Source organism: Ranitomeya variabilis, chromosome 2, assembly GCF_051348905.1.
Source record: "Ranitomeya variabilis isolate aRanVar5 chromosome 2, aRanVar5.hap1, whole genome shotgun sequence".
Taxonomy (NCBI): Eukaryota; Metazoa; Chordata; class Amphibia; order Anura; family Dendrobatidae; genus Ranitomeya; species Ranitomeya variabilis.
This window is the reverse complement of record NC_135233.1, coordinates 876,469,667-876,490,948: the sequence shown is the minus strand read 5'-3', so window position 1 is coordinate 876,490,948 and position 21,282 is coordinate 876,469,667. Positions and strand designations below refer to the sequence as shown.

Sequence of the window (21,282 nt, the reverse complement as noted above, 5' to 3'; positions counted from 1 at the left end):
ATGCATTTTTGATGCATTTTTTATGCGGATTTTCATGCGAATTTGAATGCGTTTTTTGAAAGCTAAATAGAGATCTATTATTGAGCAAAAAAAAAAAAAGAATTGTGATGTAATTTCTTGTCCAACCTCTTCATTTACATACTCAATTGAAGAATAATGTTTACACACACAGAAAGATAGATAATAGATAGATCTATAGATCTATAGATATATCTATCTATATCTATCTATTATCTATCTATCTATCTATCTATCTATCTATCTATCTATCTATCTATCGCTATATCTATCCATCTATCTATACATTTTTTTTATCCATCTAGCTATAGATATGTCTATCCATCTATCTATAGATATATTTATAGAAATACATGCAGCCGCATGCTCTGGTCCGAGTGCCGGCGGCAGTGCCGGGTATTGATGCAAGAGACTCGTGCGAGTTTCTCACAAGTGTGACTCCAGCCTTAAACGCAATATCTGTTTAATTTATTTAAAAAATGGCGTAGGCTCCGGCGCAATTTTCTGCTCCAGAGAGGGAAAGCCAGTGACTAGGGGCCAATGTTTATAGCCTTGGAAGGGGTTAATACCCATGGATCTTCCCGGGCTATGCATATCAGCCCACAGCTGTATATTTAGCCTTTACTGGCTATTAAAATAGGGGAACCCCCAAAAAACAATGTGGGGGCCCACTATAATTAATAGCCAGAAAAAGCTATGCAGACAGCTGCGGGCTGATATTCATAGCCCAGGAAGGGACCATGGATATAAGACACCTATCCATTACTAATCCTATAATTGTTAATGTGTTAAATAAACACACACACATACAGAATAAAGTATTTTAATGAAATAAAACACCACACAGTTTTGCCATCCTTATTTTTCTGCCAATCCATGGGACACCCTCGATCTCCTGGTAAAAAAGAAAAAATAATAAACCAACACAAATACTCCCTGTTTCGATGCAGTCCATTTAACAAGGAGTGTCCCACGACGATCTCCCCTATAGAGGCCTTGATGTGACAGCTCTATAGGCCTCCAGTGACACACTGACAGTAGACAGTGAGAATTTTCCCACACAGCAGTGCCGCAAGTGACAATATGAACTATACTGTACTCACAGCGGCGGAGGGATGCAGTGTGGAAGGATACCTTCCGTCATTGTATCCTGGAGCCCCTGGAGAGCAGTTGCATCTGCCAATGTGAGATGTACTGTATGTGTATATGTGTGTATGTGTTTTTTTTGTTAACACTTGAACACAGTAGCCGGATGATGGGACTACTACTGTCCCATCATCCGGCTACCTGTCACTGTAGCAGGCATAGCATGATGCCTGCTTACACACAGACCCACACGCACACACACACAGCCCCGGACACACACATACAGCCCCACACACCCACACACACACACACCCGCACATAGCCCGGCACATATTCTCCGCACACACGCAGTTTCCGCCCAAACACACAGTATCCACCCACACTCCACCCACACACTCTTCCCCCTCCAGATCTGCAGCATTTCTCGCAGGCACATCCGCACCAAATCCGCAGATCTTTTTTAAACCTGCAGTTTTGCTGCGGATTGGCCTGACACAATGGAAGTCAATGGGTGCAGAAACGCTGCAGATCCGCAAAAAGAATTGACATGCTGCGGGGAAAAAAAAGCTGCGATTCTGCGCTTTTTTTTCCGCAGCATGTGCACACCAAATGTCAATTTGACATTGACTAACATTGCTTGTGCACCACACTGCGGATTTGATGCAATTCCGCGTGTCCAAAAACACTGCGGATCTGCCTCAAAATCCGCAACATGTGCTCACAGCCTAAAAGATGAAAATATATCGGTTATTATCTATAGAAAGCTCCAAGGATTTACAGTACCAACAACTCTTAGTCAGTCCACTTTGTAGAACTAATGCATTGCATTACAGTTGGATATTTGGATATGGCCGAGATGCTACTTTGTATCTACACAAGATGTAAAATGATAGTTTACAGTCAGTTATTTGGCATCAGAAAAGGGAATTTGTTCCGGAAGCAATATTTGTATGTTTGTAAATAAATATTGAGTTGTATTTCAGGGGAAAGTGTTCCTGTGACTAAGACATCATTGCCAAATGTTGATAATTCCATTCCTTGGAAAATACACAGTGGTGAAGATTACAAGAGACATGTCCTCTTCTGTGGCACAGACGTCATCCAAACTCAAGCTCCTAATAAATGTCTGGTGAAAGCTGTCGTATTAAGAACAGGTATAAGAATATAAGATAACTATTCTATATTAAGGAGGACACATATGCAAAAAAAGATAAACTGATAATTTTATGATTCTTGCTAATGTACTAAGAACAGATTCAATTTTAATGATAAGATACAATATAATATGATATACTATAAATACAAAAAGTAATGTAAGCATATAAGCAAATTGAGTGTGCAGTATATCATGTGGACTGACCATTCAACATTTGGTCTTTTGGGTACATCTTAACTAGTGATGAGAGAGTATACTCATTGCTCGGGTTTTCCGCAGCACGCTTGGGTGTTCTCCGAGTATTTTGTAGTGCTCGGACATTTAGTTTTCCTTGTCTCAGCTGCATGATTTAATGCTGCTAGCCAGGCTGAATACATGTGAGGAATGCCTGTTTGTTAGGGAATAGGGAATCCCCTCATGTATTCAGCCTGTCTAGCAGTCACAAATCATGCAGATGCAGCTATGAAAACTAAATCTTCAAGCACTACAAAAAACTTGGAGACCACCCGAGCATGCTCTGGGAATCTCGAGTAACGAGTATACTCACTCATCACTAGTCTTAACCCTTAACCTATGGAGCTTTTTTCAATTTTGTGTTTTCGGTTTTCGCTCTCCTCCTTCCCAGAGCCATTATTTTTTTATTTTTCTGTCAATATGGCCATGTGAGGGCTTATTTTTTGCAGGACGAGTTGTACTTTTGAACTACATCTTTGGTTTTACCTTGTCATGTACTACAAAATGGGAAAAAAAAAATCCAAGTGTGGTGAAATTGCATAAAAAATTGCACTTGTTTTTTGTTTGACCTTTTTGCTAGGTTCACTAAATGCTAAAACTGACCTGCCATTGGGTTAAGGCTTAAGAAAACTATTGTTTAAGTAGACTTGTCAATGACTTATCAAATAAACAGCAACAAATTGTATTATAGGTACCAAGTTGTAGAATGATTCATGTATAAACTCTTCAAATAATTCTCTATTTTTAGTTAACATTCTTTTTATATTTTAGGATTCAATACAGCAAAAGGTGATCTTGTCAGGTCTATCCTCTACCCCAAACCAGTAAACTTTAAACTTCATAGAGATGCAATCAGATTTTTACTGGGGCTTGTGGCAGTTACGTTGATTGGAATGATTTACACACCTATTGTCTTTAAAAAAAATGGAGTAAGTTGTTTTCAGTTTTGTGATAATAAATTGTTTTAGCAGGTAATAACTAAAAGGTTTTTTTCAGACTGAAATAGGTATTCTCAAAGCTCTACTGTATGTGCATTCTCAAAAGAACCTTCCATAACAATAAAATTAATGAGGTCAACTCACCAAATTGTTCATGTTGAACTGGGCACACAATGTAATATTTTTTGTCTCTCTGTTATGATACATTGCTGACCAATCATAAGCAGTGTGTGAGATATGACAGGCAGAATTTATCTCCTTTTCTAAACTCTTGCAGTATTCAGTGGGGGGGGGGGCAGTGCAGCTGAGTTTATCTGGTTCATATTACAAAACATTACAGACCAGCAGATTGGAGCTATCTGTCAGAGATGAAAAAATAAAATGTTTTATTCCATTAGATTTAGAGATGTTTGTCAAACATTTCATACACTTAAAACTGTCCCTAAGTTATTGTTTTAAACTTTGCAAAATGAACAGTCCCCACCTACAGTAGCTTTCAGAGCAGGTCTCATAATCACAGATCTCACTGAGCTATGTGCTTGTTCAAATGCCCTGTTATTTCTATATTAAATACGATGATAACATTAATTCACCCATAAAAAGCCACTGATGACTGAACAGCTGAGCTTAATTCTTCGGGCACAGACAGGCATCATATAACTCTTGTGAGGATGGCATCACAATCCTCATTCTGGCTGCCTGCTCTCCTGACCTGAGCTTGACAGCTGCATAGAAATACACTGTGTGCAGAATTATTAGGCAAGTTGTATTTTGATCACACAATACTTTTTATACATGTTGTCCTACTCAAAGCTGTTCAGGCTTAAGAGCCAACTACTAATTAAGTAAATCAGGTGATGTGCATCTCTGTAATGAGGAGGGGTGTTGTCTAATGATATCAAAATCCTATATAAGGTGTGCTTAATTTTTAGACAGCTTCCTTTCCTTTGGCAAAATGGGTCAGAAGAGAGATTTGACGGGCTCTGAAAAGTCCAAAATTGTGAGATGTCTTGCAGAGGGATGCAGCAAACTTGAAATTGCCAAACTTTTGAAGAGTGATCACTGAACAATCAAGCATTTCATGGCAAATAGCCAACAGGGTCGCAAGAAGCGTGTTGGGCAAAAAAGGCGCAAAATAACTGCCCATGAATTGAGGAAAATCAAGCGTGAAGCTGCCAAGATGCCATTTGCCACCAGTTATGCCATATTTCAGAGCTGTAACGTTACTGGAGTAGCAAAAAGCACAAGGTGTGTGATACTCAGGGACATGGCCAAGGTAAGGAAGGCCGAAAAACGACCAACTTTGAACAAGAAACATAAGATAAAACGTCAAGACTGGGCCAAGAAATATCTTAAGACTGACTTTTCAAAGGTTTTATGGACTGATGAAATGAGAGTGACTGAGAGCTCCACTCCGACTCAGATGCCAGCAAGGTGGAGGTGGGGTACTGGTATGGGCATCATCAAAGATGAACTTGTGGGACCTTTTCGCGTTGAGGGTGGAGTGAAGCTCAACTCCCAAACCCACTGCCAGTTTCTGGAAGATAACTTCTTCAAGCAGCGGTACAGGAAGAAGTCGATATCGTTCAAGAAAAACATGATTTTCATGCAGGACAATGCTCCATCACATGCCTCCAACTACTCCACAGCGTGGCTGGCCAGTAAAGGTCTCAAAGAAAAGCAAATAATGACATGGCCCCCTTGTTCACCTGTTCTGAACGCCATAGAGAAACTGTGGTCCCTCATAAAATGTGAGATCTACAGGGAGGGAAAACAGTCCACCTCTCGGAACAGTGTCTGGGAGGCTGTGGTGGCTGCTGCACAAAATGTTGATCGTAAACAGATCAAGCAACTGACAGAATCTATGGATGGAAGGCAGTTGAGTTTCATAAAGAAAGGTGGCTATATTGCTCACTAATTTTTTGGGGTTTTGTTTTTGCATGTCAAAAATGTTTATTTCTAAATTTTGTGCAGTTACATTGGTTTACTGTACCTGGTGAAAATAAAGAAGTGAGATGGGAATATATTTGCTTTTGCCTAATAATTCTGCACAGTAATAGTTACTTGCACAAACAGATTTCCTCCTAAGATAGCCAAATCTAAAAAAACCACTCCAACTTCCAAAAATATTAAGCTTTGATATTTATGAGTAGTGTTGAGCGATACCGTCCGATACTTGAAAGTATCGGTATCGGATAGTATCGGCCGATACCGGCAAAGTATCGGATCTCGCCGATTCCGATACCCGATACCCATGCAAGTCAATGGGACACCAAGTATCGGACGGTATCCTGATGGTTCCCAGGGTCTGAAGGAGAGGAAACTCTCCTTCAGGCCCTGGGATCCATATTACTGTGTAAAATAAAGAATTAAAATAAAAAATATTGATATACTCACCTGTCCGGAGGTCCCTGGACATCACCGCTGGTAACCGGCAGCCTTCTTTGCTTAAAATGAGCGCGTTCAGGGCCTTCCATGACGTCACGGCTTCTGATTGGTCGCGAGACGCTCATGTGACCGCCACGCGACCAATCACAAGCCGTGACGTAATTCTCAGGTCCTAAATTCCTAATTCTAATGCCCTCCCGCAACCAAGATCACTGTGATTGGCTGTTAATTTCTCAGCATTTCAAGCACTCAGATTGCCTGAAACACTGATGCCCCAGCCCACGATAGGTACTTCAGGAGCACGATTCCTAGGCTGGTGTCTTGCAATGCCAGACATTGCCTGAACCAACTCTGATTGGCGAGATCGACGATTACATCGATCGCGCCAATCACAGAGCACAGCCGCAGTGTGACCGTGCTGTGACCTGGCTGTGCTCTGGATGTGACCTGCCAAGGATCGGAGCTGTGAGAGCTCCAATTCTAGGCTGTTGCCTGGCAATGCCAGCGTCATCAGGGCCAGCTCTGATTGGTGCGATCGATATAATCATTGATTGCACCAATGACAAGGCACAGCAGCGGTGTGACTGCTCTATGACTTGTTTGTAATCGCTCTGCAGGTCCTCACAGTACAATCTACACTGTGCTTGGCCATGTGGTGCCACATAAGCCTGTGATACCACCATTCCTGCTGAAGAAAGAAGAACAAAGAAGAAAGAAGAAAGACAACAAGTGTAAGTGGCTTAGTGATAGAAAGCAGAGGGTGGTTATAAATGGTATAGTCTCTAACTGGGTCGCTGTGACCAGTGGGGTACCGCAGGGGTCGGTATTGGGACCTGTTCTCTTCAACATATTCATTAATGATCTGGTAGAAGGTTTACACAGTAAAATATTGATATTTGCAGATGATACAAAACTATGTAAAGCAGTTAATACAAAAGATAGTATTCTGCTACAGATGGATCTGGATAAGTTGGAAACTTGGGCTGAAAGGTGGCAGATGAGGTTTAACAATGATAAATGTAAGGTTATACACATTGGAAGAAGGAATCAATATCACCATTACACACTGAACGGGAAACCACTGGGTAAATCTGACAGGGAGAAGGACTTGGGGATCCTAGTTAATGATAAACTTACCTGGAGCAGCCAGTGCCAGGCAGCAGCTGCCAAGGCAAACAGGATCATGGGGTGCATTAAAAGAGGTCTGGATACACATGATGAGAGCATTATACTGCCTCTGTACAAATCCCTAGTTAGACCGCACATAGAGTACTGTGTCCAGTTTTGGGCACCGGTGCTCAGGAAGGATATAATGGAACTAGAGAGAGTACAAAGGAGGGCAACAAAATGAATAAAGGGGATGGGAGAACTACAATACCCAGATAGATTAGCGAAATTAGGATTATTTAGTCTAGAAAAAAGACGATTGAGGGGCGATCTAATAACCATGTATAAGTATATAAGGGGACAATACAAATATCTTGCTGAGGATCTGTTTATACCAAGGAAGGTGACGGGCACAAGGGGGCATTCTTTGCGTCTGGAGGAGAGAAGGTTTTTCCACCAACATAGAAGAGGATTCTTTACTGTTAGGGCAGTGAGAATCTGGAATCTTTTTTCGGCCTTACTAACTATGTTACTATGTTACTATGTTAAGTGTTTTGATCCCTGATCCCTGCCCGATCTCTCCCCATCCACCCCAATCCCCTCTTCCCCCTTCCCCCATCCCCCTTCCTCCTCTTTTTACCACCCTCCATCCCCCTTTGCACCACCCCGTGCGCACATCCAGCAGCCGCTGAGCATTGATTAGTGACGCAGTTCACGATCAACACTCATGCTCACTGTTTTCCACTTTTCTTTCACCCCCTTTGCGCCACCTCCAAGTGCACATCCAGCAGCCACCAAGCATTGATTGGTGACGCAGATCACTGATCAGCACTTGTGCTCGCTGTCTTTCACTTTTCTTTCACCCCCTTTGCGCCACCCTAGAACGCACGAAGACAAAAAGAGAAATGATCCAGCTGGAGGTGGAGGCAGTTCAGACTTTGTGAGACTCATGATCATGAGTAAGACTTCATAGTTGAAACGCGTTGATCCTCCTCACTGGTGTGCTTAGGTGTTTGCTATGTAAAGATTTTTCTTTTTGAAGAAATATTTATTGCTTTAGTTGTCTAATAAAGTCTCACAAAGTCTGAACTGCCTCCACCTCCAGCTGGATCATTTCTCTTTTTGTCTTCATTTGCTGTGGGCGCTCACCCCAAACAGTGCTGGGCGTTGGCAGGTCTGGGGTTTTCGTCTAAGACCGGTAAGCTGACTACATTCCTTTTTTCTTTTGTTATTCACCCTAGTGCGCACATCCAGTAGCCGTCAAGCATTGATTGGTTTACTCAGCACTCATGCTCACTGTTTTCCACTTTTCTTTTTCACTCCCCTTTGCGCCACCCTCTTGCGCACATACAGCAGTCACTGAGCTTTGATTAGTGACGCAGTTCACTCACTAGAGCTCGTGCCTGCTGTTATCCACTTTTCTTTCTCACCCCCTTTTGCGCCACCTCAGTGTGCACATCCAGCAGCCGCTGAGCTTTTATTAGTGACGCAGCTCACTCTTCAGAGCTTGTGCCTGCTGTTTTACACTTTTCTTTTCACTTACTTTCCCTGGTTGCTGCTTTTTTCAGCTTCTTTTAGCTTTTCCTTTTGAAACAAAAAAGTTTACACCAAGCACTATCTCGCACACACAAACACTTTTCTTTTTCTCCACTCCCATATGCACATCCAGCAGCTGCTGAGCTTTGATTAATGATGCCGTTCACTCATCAGACCTCATGCCTGCTGTTTTACACTTTTCTTTTCGCTTACTTTTTTTTCCTGGTTGCTGCTTTTTTCTTTCAGGTTTTTCTTTTCAAACAAAAAAGTTAACACCAAGCACTATCTCACACACAAACAGTTAAATAAAGTACTGAAACAATGACAACATATATAAAAAAATGTTGTCTAGCTTATCATCCCAAAAATGCTATTCAGGGGAGGAGGCATATGCTTTCCTTGCCTACGACACTGATAGCGATGGAGAGGATCCCACATTTCTTTATTTTTCAGAATCTTCCTCCTCATCATCTTCCTCTTCAGGTGCTGCTGAACCGTCACACAGATGTTCCAGGAAAGAAGATGAAGCAGCGCTCCCCATTTCAGAAGATGAACCAGTGCCCCTCATTCCTGATCCCATATGGACCTCGCCCCCTCAAAAATAATGAGCCACTGATTCCTGATTTTGTGGCAAAATCAGGAATCAAGTTTGACACTACCGGCCTCACAGAAGTAGCCTTGTTCAAAGTCTTTTCTCCGAGGATTTTGTTAACCTCATGGTGGGTCAAACTAATTTGATGGTCATCAATTTTGGGCACAAAACCCCAATTCAACAGTTTCTAACTGGTCTCCTATAGTTGAAAGGATGCAGTTTTGGGGCCTGGTCCTAAACATGAGGATCCTGAAGAAGCCAGAAATTCAGCTATATTGGAGTATTGATGTTTTATACAACAATCCAGTGTTCCGAATGAGTATGACCCGGACACGTTTTGAGGCCATCCACAAATTCCTGCATTATAACGATAATGCTCGGTGTCTTCCTTGAGATGACCCCAACTTTGACGTCTGTTCAAAGTTCGGCCGGTCATCTAACACTTCAACAAAATGTTTGGTGAAGTGTACATGCCCCAAAGGGACATCTGCATGGAAGAGTTCCTAATTCATTTCAAGGGGAGGCTCAAATTCCATCAGTACCTGCCAGTAAGAGGGCCAGGTATGGAATTAAACTCTATAAGCTGTGTGAGAGTACCTCAAGGTACACCCACAGGTTTAGAGTTTATGAAGGGAAAGACACTCAAATTGAACCCCCTGAATGCCCCCCTGTCCTGGGAGTGAGTACAAAAAATGTGTGGGATTTGGTGCACTCACTGCTGGATAAAGGTTATCACCACTATGTGGATAACTTTTATACGGGGTTCCCACTTGTCAAATCACTCTCTGCGTGAGGTACCGCAGTCTACAGTACTGTCTGCAAAAATAAGAGGCCTCCAAAAAGACTAATTGGGCAGATGCTCAGAAGGGGTGACAGCAGAGCCCAATGTAGCAACCACCTACTGGTGGTCAAGTAAAAGGACAAGAGGGATGTATTTTTTTTACCACCATACACGGTGATGGCAGCGCCCTTGGCACTGTACGAGGTACCTCTGTGCAGATCTACAAACTGGACTGTGCACTGGGGTACAACAAAAACATAGAGGGTGTTGATCTCTCTAATCAACTCCTCCAGTCATACAGTGCTTTGAGAAAGGCCAAGGTGTGGTAAAAGAAGCTGGCCATGCACATCATACAGATGGCAATGCTCAATGCTTTACTGCTGTCACGATGTGCCGGCCAGACCGTTACGCCATACCCTCAGTTCCAGGAGGCAGTGAGTAAGGCCTTAATCATTGAAGATCAGGAAGGAGCGGGCCCCAGTACCTCTGGAACTGAAGGTGCTCGGATCGTACCAGGTCACCATTTCCCGGGGGAGGTCCCTTAAAGTGAAAATAAAAGGCAAGTCGCAAAAGTGGTGCTGAGTGTGTTACAAAAGGGGAATGCACAAGGAAACCATTTGTCAATGTGACACCTGCCCCAAGAAACCTGGCCCGAGTATGAAAGAATGCTCCAGACTGTACCACACCTCTATACACTACTAAATTCAATTCTGACATAACCAACTGACGTATGATAACCTGATGAACACTACACAATTGACATATGACAACCTGACAAATACTGCACAACTCACGTATTCCACTACATTATAAAATTCCCATACAAGGAAACAGTAGATTAGTTCCAAAAAGGGGCACTTGTTGGGCATTGCCATTGTTTAGGCACCCCTAGATAAGCTCCTATGGGGGTCTAGTTTCCAAAATGGGGTCACTTGTGGATTTTTTTTACTGTTTAGGCAAATCATGGACTCTGCAAAAGCGACATGATGTCCGTAGACCATTCCATTAAAGTCTGCATTTCAAAACATCACTACTTCCCTTCCGAGCCCGGACGTGTGCCCAAACAGTAGTTTTCGTCCACATATGGGGTATCAGCATACCGAGGACAAATTGGACAACTTTTGGGGTCAAATGTTTCCTGGTACCCTTGTGAAAAAAAATAGGGGCTAAAAGATCATATTTTGTGGAAAAAATATAGCTCTGGCAAAAATTAAGAGACCACTGTAAAATGTTCAGTTTGTCTGATTTTTCTCTTTATAGGTATATTTTTGAGTAACATGTAATTTTTTTCTTTTATTCTGTAAACTACTGACAACATGTCTCCGAATTTCCAAGCAATACATTTTGGATTTTTTTTCCGGAAAGGAGAAATGGTCAAAATTACAAAATGAACCCAGTGCTTTCAGACCTCAAATAATGCAAAGAAAACAAGTTCATAATCATTTAGAAACAACAATACTAGGAAGAGTTCAGAAATCAATATTTTATGGAAAACCATGATTTTTAATCACAGCTTTAATGCGTCTTGGCATGCTTTCCACGAGTCTCACTCTGCTTCTGGTGCAAAAAATTTTAGCAGTTCTTTGTTTGATGGCTTGTGACTATCCATCATCCTCTTGATTACATTCCAGAGGTTTTCAATGGGGATCAGGTCTGGAGGTTCGGCTGCCCGTGACAGGGTTTTGATGTGGTGGTCTCTTAATTTTTGCCAGAGCTGTATGATTTTTTATTTTCACAACTCTACATTATAAACTTTAGTGAAACACTTGCGGGCTAAGAGTTCTCACCACACATCTAGATAAGTTCCTTAGGGGGTCTAGTTTCCAAATTGGGGTCAATTGTGGGGGCGTTCCACTGTTTAGGCACATCAGGAGCTCTCCAAATGCGGCATGGCATCTGATCTCAATTTCAGCCAATTTTGCATTGAAAAAGTCAAACGGCGCTCCTTCATTTCTGAACTCCGCCATGTGCCTAAACAGTGGTTTTTCCCCATATATTGGAAATCGGAATGTTCAGGAGGAATTGCATTATATATTTTGGGGTTCATTTTTTCCTCTTACCCTCGTGAAAATAAAAAAAATTGTCTAAAGTTACATTTTATTGAAAAAAAGTTACATGTTCATTTTTTCCTTTCACATTCCATCAATTCCTGTGGAGCACCTGAAGGGATAATAAACTTCTTGAATGTGGTTTTGGTCAGTCTGAGGGGTGCAGTTTTTAGAATGATGTAACTTTTGGGTATTTTCTGCCATATAGACCTCTCAAAGTGACTTCAAATGTGAGGTGGTCCCTAAGGCTAGTTTCACACTAGCGTTTACCTGATCTGCGGCGGGCTGCGGACTTCCTCCATGAAGCCCTGCCCCCCACCGCAGTATGCGGATGGTGCCGCATGCGTCATTTTGACGATGCGGCGACCAGCGTAGACGCAGACGCATGCGGCACCATCCGCATACTGCGGCACGACCTGCGTACCTAATGTTAAATATAGGTACACAGGCCACATGCAGAAGTAGGCGGAGCTAGCGGCGGAGGTGCGGTGGGGGGCGGGGCTTCACGGAGGAAGTCCGCAGCTCGCCGCAGATCAGGTAAACGCTAGTCTGAAACTAGCCTAAAAAAATGGTTTTGTAAATTTTGTTGTAAAAATTAGAAATCGCTGGTCAACCTTTATAACTTCTTAATGAAAAAAAGTTTTGTTTCCAAAATTGTTCTGATGTGTGACATATTTAATTTGAATAAGGGCATACAAATTCTAAGTTTAAAAATTGCAAAATGTTCCAAATTTTCACCAAATTTCCATTTTTTATACAAACTCAAGTTATATCAAAGAAATTTTACCACTAACGTGAAGTACAATATGTCCCACCATAAAAATCTCAGAATCGCCTTGATCCGTTAAAGCATTCCAGAGATATTACTTAATAAAGGGACAATGGTCAGTATTGTAAAAAATTGGCCCTGTCATTATCATGCAAACCACGCTCAGAGGTAAAGGGATTAAGGAGAAACTCCATCTGAAAAACAAATTCCCATTTTAGTTATCCAACAATTACATTTTAGCTTGTGTTCAGACATACGGAGTTTACACTATTTTTACTTACATTCATGGCGCATTTTTCGAGATCCTATGTTGCTCTACTTGGCTGTAGATGAAGAAGTTTATACATAACATAACAAAACAAACGTCTGTTTTCAGGACATACTATAGAGTTTACATAGAATTTTCTCCTAATATCATTTCTGACAATAGTAATAAAACAGTTTCTATATTGACTATCAGTATTATTATGATACATGGTAGAGCCACGTTGTTTAGTATTTTATCATCCGTTAGTGTTTTTGCAGCTATAAAGCCGTATAAACTTATTATGTGAATTATGATGTAAGTATAAGATATTTCATTTACGATTTTGATAAATTCAGTCTCATGTTTATGATTTAGGCTTCCACTTTCGAAATTGTCATCTGGACATTCAATATCATTACTGGCGGCATTCCTGCAGCTCTTCCAGCAGCTATCCAAGTCTGTATACTTTATTCCCAAATAAGGCTTCAGAGGAATGGCATATTTTGTCTAAGTGCACAGCGGATTAATATGTGCGGACAACTAAACATTATTTGTTTTGATAAGGTAAATTATCATTATGTGTTTTGTTGTCTAATTATTTTATGATCAAACATTTAATGGCCCCTATTCATCAATGATTTTGTGCCAGAATTCTAGCATAAAAACTTTGAAAAATCGTAAAATGTTTGCTCAACCAAGGCTGTTTTAAATTTTTGCAACTTTTTCCCACCGTTTTTGCCTGGCACTGATTGTTAGGGGTCAAGTTCCCGCCTCTGCACAAAGGGAATTTCGGGCCATCTCCACTGCAGTCTCCCATTCTTCTCCTGCTGCAGTGGAGCCTGCTCAGCGGAGACGTCGGTCCCAGCGTCTCACTCAGTCTGACTCTTTACAAAGAGTTACTGATGCCTTTCCTGCTTCTGCCATTGAAGTCAGTGCTGGGCAGCGGCGAGCAGACGCTTCTGGGACTAAGTCCTGCTTTTTTTGTTCTGAGCATGCCCAGAGTAAGATCTCTCAGTGGAGATCGAGGGTCACATGATCAGATACTGCAGCTAAGGCCATTGGTCCTTCAGGAAGGTCCTGTAGGTGCTCACGCTCTGTGGCAGCCTCTCATTGGTCCTTCTAGGAAGGTCCTGTACGTGCTGCAATGGCCATGCGCTAGTATTGTCCTTTATTATGTACTTTGCGCCAGTGTGGTCACGTGAGATTGTGTTCAGGGACCCGGCTGAAATAAGCCCCTAGAATGCTGGCACCTCCGGCGAGGAGTTTTGTGTGCATGCGTGACCACTGACTGCTCTCTGTTTGGGCAGTTAGCCTGTGCCTCTGTGAAGTCTAACAGGGCACAGTGCTTTGCTTTCACAGCTACTCGGTGAATTAACTGAGTTAGTCCATACCGCCATATAGTGCCGCCGTTTGCTAGCAGCAGGTACTCCTGCATGGTGGACCCCGGGCTGCAAACGCACCAATATCAATAAAAACATCTCTATTTACTCGGTGCGTTCCACTAGCCCTAACACTGACAAAGTGGGCAGAGTTGGGGTGACCGCACTTGTCACATTTGTAATGAGTGGCAGTGTTCCTTACTCCAGAATTCTTAGTCCATTCTCCAACTGGAGTAAGATTTGTGGTGAGGTGCACACAGACGTGCATGCCACATTGCGCCTTGCTTGATTCATTAATAACTTCTTATTGAATCAGGTGCCTCACACTCCAGCCTTGAGCCCTCATCAAAACCAACATGAAAAGTTCAAGTCTTGATGAACTGCGGCCATTGTGTGCAATAGTTGAATTTCCTACCTACATATACTGTACTAGATGGTGGCCCGATTCTAACGCATCGGGTATTCTAGAATATTCATGTCCACATAGTATATTGCCCAGCCACATAGTATATTGCCCAGTTACGTAGTACATTGCCCAGTGACATAGTATATTGCCCAGTCACGTAGTATATTGCCCAGTTACGTAGTATACAGCACAGAGCCACGTATTATATTGCACAGCGACGTAGTATACAGCACAGAGCCACATAGTATATTGCCCAGCCACGTAGTATATTGGCCAGTCACATAGTATATTGCCCAGCTACATAGTATATTGCCCAGGCACGTATGTCACAGGTTAAAAAATTAAAAATAAACATATACTCACCTTCCGAGGGTACCCTTGTAGTTCTGTCGCCTGTGTGCTGTGACACTACAGCTTCCGGTCCCAGGGTGTGATGACGTCGCAGTCACATGACCGTGACGTCATGGCAGGTCCTACGCACAGGCGCGCAGGGCCTGTGATAACATTGCGGTCACATGACCATTGACATCGCGGTCACATGACCGTGACATCATGGCAGGTCCTTCTCGCGCAGGCGCGCAGGGCCTGTGATGACATCGCGGTCACATGATAGCATACAATCCTTAGCACTGGAACCTGCCACTCGTATTGAAGCTCATCAAGAGAGTGCCAAGAGTGTGCAAAGCAATAATCAAAGCAAAAGGTGGCTGCTTTGAAGAACCTAGAATATAAGACATATTTTCAGTTGTTTCACACTTTTTTGTTAAGTAAATAATTTGGTCTGTACTGTACATGTTTAGCATACTATTCAGTATATGTAGGTATGTTTATTGACCAGTTGCTTGAGAAATGTTTTTTTTGCAAACACAAATTGTATAGCTGAAAATTTAAATTGTACTGATATTAAAATAAAACAAACACATGATCCATTCACACTGTGAACAGGCCTGTAGGGACACCGTTCACACCACCAAGAAACTGAAGCACAAAAAAGGCACAGTAAAACCAAAAAACACTCTGTTGCAGGAAATATCAGTAAACAGCAAGTGCTAGTAAAAAGATGGAAAAACACAGGGTATTTGGTTAATACGTTTTTTGCAAAAAATGTATATTAAGCCACGCTACCAAATGTCAAGGCATACCCATATTAGATCAGTCCTAACTAATGTATGTAATCCCTATCTGATGTATTTTAAAACCTGGTCATATGTATAGTACCTGTGTGAGTAGGATGCAGAAAGGAAATGTCCAATGTGGACACGTAGTATAGAACGGCTTTTATGTGCATGGCTCATAAAGGAGGGGTGGGAACCTCCCTAGTCTTGTAGAAACAAGAAAAAAATGGGTTTAAACAAACACATGAGCCATGCACACTGTGGTATTAAAATAAGTCTGATTCATTTGATTTGACTTAGACATATGTTAGAGAATTAAGTGCAATTTTCTAAATAATGACCAGATATAAAGTTACCGTATATACTTGAGTATAAGCCGAGATTTTCAGCCCAAATTTTTGGGCTGAAAGTGCCCCTCTCGGCTTATACTCGAGTCACGGTCGGCGGGTGAGGGGGAGAGGGCGCTGAGGCATACTTACCTAGTCCTGGCGATCCTGACGCTCCCCCTGCCCGTCCCACGGTCTCCGGGTGCCGCAGGCTCTTCCCCTGAGCGGTCACGTGGGACCGCTCATTAGAGAAATGAATAGGCTGCTCCACCTCCCATAGGGGCGGAGCCGCATAATTCATTTCTCTAATCAGCGGTGCCGGTGACCGCTGACAGAGGAAGAGGCTGCGGCACCGAAGACCAGCTGTCCGGGGGAAGGAGCGGGATGCCGGGAGCAGGTAAGTATGTCATATTTACCTTCCCTCGTTCCACACGCCGGGCGCCGCGCCATCTTCCCGGCGTCTCTCTGCACTGACTGTGCAGGTCAGAGGGCGCGATGACGCATATAGTGTGCGCGGCGCCCTCTGCCTGATCAGTCAGTGTGGAGAGACGCCGGGAAGATGGCGCCGAGGAGCTGCAAGCAAGAGAGGTGAGTATGTGTTTTTTTTTTTTATTGCAGCAGCAGCAATGGCACAGGTTTATGTGGAGTATCTATGGGGCAACGGTGCAGAGCACTATATGGCACAGCTATGGGGCAACGGTGCAGAGCACTATATGGCACAGCTATGGGGCAACGGTGCAGAGCATTATATATATGGCACAGCTATAGGGCAACGGTGCAGAGCACTATATGGCACAGCTATGGGGCAACGGTGCAGAGCATTATATATATGGCACAGCTATGGGGCAACGGTGCAGAGCATTATATATATGGCACAGCTATGGGGCAACGGTGCAGAGCATTATATATATGGCACAGCTTTATGTGGAGTATCTATGGGGCAACGGTGCAGAGCATTATATATGGCACAGCTTTATGTGGAGCATCTATGGGGCCATAATGAACGGTGCAGAGCATTATATATGGCACAGCTTTCTATGGAGCATCTATGGGGCCATAATGAACGGTGCAGAGCATTATATGTGGCACAGCTTTATGTGGAGCGTCTATGGGGCCATAATGAATGGTATGGAGTATCTATTTTTAATTTTGAAATTCACCGATACCTGCTGCATTTTCCACCCTAGGCTTATACTCGAGTCAATAAGTTTTCCCAGTTTTTTGTGGCAAAATTAGGGGGGTCGGCTTATACTCGGGTCGGCTTATACTCGAGTATATACGGTATATTTGCCATTTACAGGGTTCTTTGTGTTTTTAATGTGCTCTTAAAAATAAAGTAACAAGCTAGGAGCTAGGCCTCTACAGCTAGTCATACACATTTTAGATGAGCTGTGAGCTTAGCTGATCCTTTATAGATCTTTAGAGCTTATAGTTCAGACATTGATGATGGACAAATGACCATATTGTTACAGCCACCTCGAAATCAATGGGCATTAAACAATTGTCCAATATCCAATTCATTTTTCAAAACCACAATCTATTTTCTAAGATACTTATTAATGTCCCCCAAAGTGTTTCCATTTTATACTGTACTCACCCCTTTCCTCCATATCAGTGTTATAGGTCAGCTTGTCTACACACAGGCTTTCTTGCCACCCAATTGATCACATTTCTCATAAAGCTAAGTGCTTGTTTTCATACAGTGTTTGTACGGTCTGGTCAAGCCTACTTTTCTAACTTTCTATCACTCTTCTCTTTTGACCTGTCGGCCTGCCTTAGACACAGACTGCACTGGCACTGGTAATGAAGAGTATTTCATACTAAAATGGAGAGTGACTCTGGAAGAAGACTCCACTGAGCTTACGTCGACTCGTAATACCTGACTGGTGATTTGAATGCTCACTGCTAAATGCAATAGCCAGCCTTAAACATCTGATGGCAGTAATGGCATTCTATTTGAGACTACACTAGGCATGCTTGAGATTACAAGTGGAGTATCATCAGAATTAGAACCAGTACTGACAGCCAAAAGTTAGGTGGAGAATAGTGGCAAATATTTAATTTCAATAAATTTAAAAAATGCTAATTTTCATACCAATGAAATGTTTTTGAGCTATGGTTTTGATTGTCAACCCGCTTTTTAAGATCTTTTGCGACTTCCTTTTTTCAGATATCCATGAACATTTTTATATTTAATAATGATTTTTTTGTACAGACAGGCACTTTAACAGAAGATGGAATGGAATTATGGGGTATTGTTCCTTCTGATAAGAGAAGGTAAGTTTGTACTGCATAATAGGACACAAATTGACAATATACAGTATGTGTTTGAGTAAGTGGGAGAAGAAACAAGAAATATGGTAAAATGAGAAAAAGTCCATTGACATTACACAATCCACAACATTCATTAGTAGAAATACTTTCTCAGTACCTACATTAGAGTTACATTCTGATTGACCTTGGTCAGTTTTGCTCAATTTTCATTGATAAAAGACATTAATAGTATATCAGGCCACTCAATATCACTTCTTTAGCTATGAGGGTGAATGTCCACTGCCTAACGCCTAACACTTAACAACTGACCATGTCGTTCATCATGAGTCCCATTCTCTCTTCATCTGTATTTTCCCAACCAGTGAGCTCTGTGATCTGAGCCTAATAAAACTAATAGAAATAATATCCTAATAGAATGTGAATGTGGAATAGCTCAGAAATCAGAAACAGCAATATTGGGTCAGTATTGTGAAGAGTTTGGATCATTAACATTTCTTTGGAAAATATGTAGTTGACTAGAATGGACGGAAATAAATATATTTTTCCTGTACTTTAAGGTTAAATCACTCATTATTTTTGACTGATTTAATGCAACATTTTGCTGTATGTCTAAAATATTTTTATGATAACATTTGAACTGTCTTGCAGCTTCCAGGGAGTTTACTTATTTACACCAGGGAGTAGCTTGCCATGGAGTCCGGTTCTAGTAGGAATGGTCAGTTGTCATTCATTGATTTTCCTGGATGGCAAAATACAGGGAGACCCACTAGACCTGAAAATGTTCGAGGGTACAGGCTGGGTATGTTCTCTATAAAAAAAATTCAAAAAGGAAGTTTCTGGAAATGTTCCCTGATATACCTGCTCAGTATCTAAATTTCTTATTTAAGGGTCTTGTTATATTCTCCCTATGCCACTTAGCCCTTACAGCAGAAGTCCCTCTAGCACCACACTAGCTGAATTATTTTTCTGTGAAAAAAAAAACAAAACAGAATGCAGGTCCACAATGAATCCCTTGCATAACTGATGTAAACAAAATCAGAAGGACGCTACTAGTTGTCTCGATTTCATTATGTGGAAAAGAACTTCAATGCACACTCCCAAGTAAATGCAATCCTGAGGGATATATTTAGTGCAGCATGTACATATCATGAATGGCTAAAAATATTTAGTGCTTCGGGAGACACTGAATAAGAGACATTTTGACTCTCCTGATTTTTTGTCTAAATGCAACAGCACAATATATGTAAGGCCTGTTTCACAAGTTCTAATATTCCCGGTACCATAAAAAATGGTACTGAGATATCCGCGTCCATGTGTCCATGTGTAAAACTTACGGCAACCGTATACCACCCGAGAGCCACATCAGTACCATACGTACCGGTGCCAGGGAAGCAGTGGTACAGTTAGCTCTCATCATTCTCCCCTGCTCTGCCAGCGATCCGTGAGAGCAGGGTAGAATGATGAGAGTTTTATTAAAGTGATAACAGCTAGAGCAGGAGTAGGCTGATGGGACAATTACTCCCTTCAGCCTACACTTGCTGCTGATAATAGTCAGAGCAGGTGGCAGCTGATGGGGGCATTCATCAGCCATCGCCTGTGCTATAAATAAATTAATAGAAAATCCAGCTTGGGTTCTCCTATTTTTTTGAGAACCAGCACAACAGAACTGACAGCTGGGGGCTGCAACCCTCAGCTGCAGCATTAGCAAGGGTAGTTATCAAGAATAGAGTGGTCCCCATGCTCTTTTTTTAAATTATTTAAATACATAATTTAAAAAAATGATGTGGGTCCGCTTTAGCCTTGCTAAAGCAGACAACTGGAGGCTAGTATTCTCAGGCTGGTAAGGGACCATGGATATTGACCTCACAGCCTAAAAATAGCAGCCAGAAGCCACCCAGAAAAGACACTTCCAATAGATGCACTAATTCTGGAGCTTTGTCTGGCTCTTCCCACTTGCTCTGTAGCGGTGGCAATTGGGTAATATTTGTGGGGTTGATGTCACCTTTGTATTGCCTGGTGACATAAAGCTCATGGGTTAGTAATGGAGAGGCATCTATGAGACATCTTTCCATTACTAATGCTATAGTTCTATAGTTGTATTGTAAATAAAGGCACAGCCAGTATAAAGTCTTTTATTTGAAATAAAACAAAGCACATTTTTTCTTTTTTATTTAAAAATAACGAACACAGTTATACTCACCTAGGGTCCATTCCATTGAAACCCTTGTCTCCTTTAATAAAACAAAAATAAAAAAATAACCCTCACATCTCCGTTGTTCTGTCTCATGGTGTAATCCATATCTGATGATTAACCTCTTTGCCCCCTAAGGTGGCTTGCACATTAATGACCAGACCAATTTTTACAATTTTGACCACTGTCACTTTATGAGGTAATAACTCTGGAACGCTTCAACGGATCCCACTAATTCTGAGATATTTTTTTTCAGAATTTATTGTACTTTATGATAGTGTTAATATTTCTTGAATTTTTATGCCCTGAAATCACAGAAATATGTCACACAAAATAGTTAATAAGTAACATTTTCCACATGTCTACTTTACATCAGCACAATTTTGGAACCCAATTTTTTTTGTTAGGAAGTTATAAGGGTCATCATTTGACCAGCAATTTGTCATTTTTCCAACAAAATTTACAAAAACATTTTTTTAGGGACCACATCATATTCAAAATAACTTTGAAAGGGTCTATATGATAGAAGATACCCAAAAGCGACACCATTGTAAAAACCCCTCAAGGTGCTCAATGCCACTTTCAAGAAGTTTTTTAACCCTTCAGGTGCTTCACAGGAATTTTTGGAATGTGGAAAAATAAATAAACATTTAGCTTTTTTCACAAAATATTTACATCAGATCCAATTTTT

The 21,282-nt window shown here is 41.7% G+C and overlaps 1 protein-coding gene across 1 annotated transcript in view; it reads left to right on the top strand.

Annotated features, from left to right (window-relative positions):
• LOC143808072 (putative cation-transporting ATPase 13A4) overlaps nt 1-21,282 on the top strand; it is a 506,094-nt gene that overhangs the window by 230,116 nt on the left and 254,696 nt on the right. Inside the window, exons 10-14 of the mRNA XM_077290329.1 lie at nt 2,088-2,258; nt 3,266-3,423; nt 13,276-13,464; nt 18,342-18,403; nt 19,049-19,199. Coding sequence (XP_077146444.1) covers nt 2,088-2,258; nt 3,266-3,423; nt 13,276-13,464; nt 18,342-18,403; nt 19,049-19,199 — 731 coding nt within the window. The remainder of the gene's footprint in view (nt 1-2,087; nt 2,259-3,265; nt 3,424-13,275; nt 13,465-18,341; nt 18,404-19,048; nt 19,200-21,282) is intronic.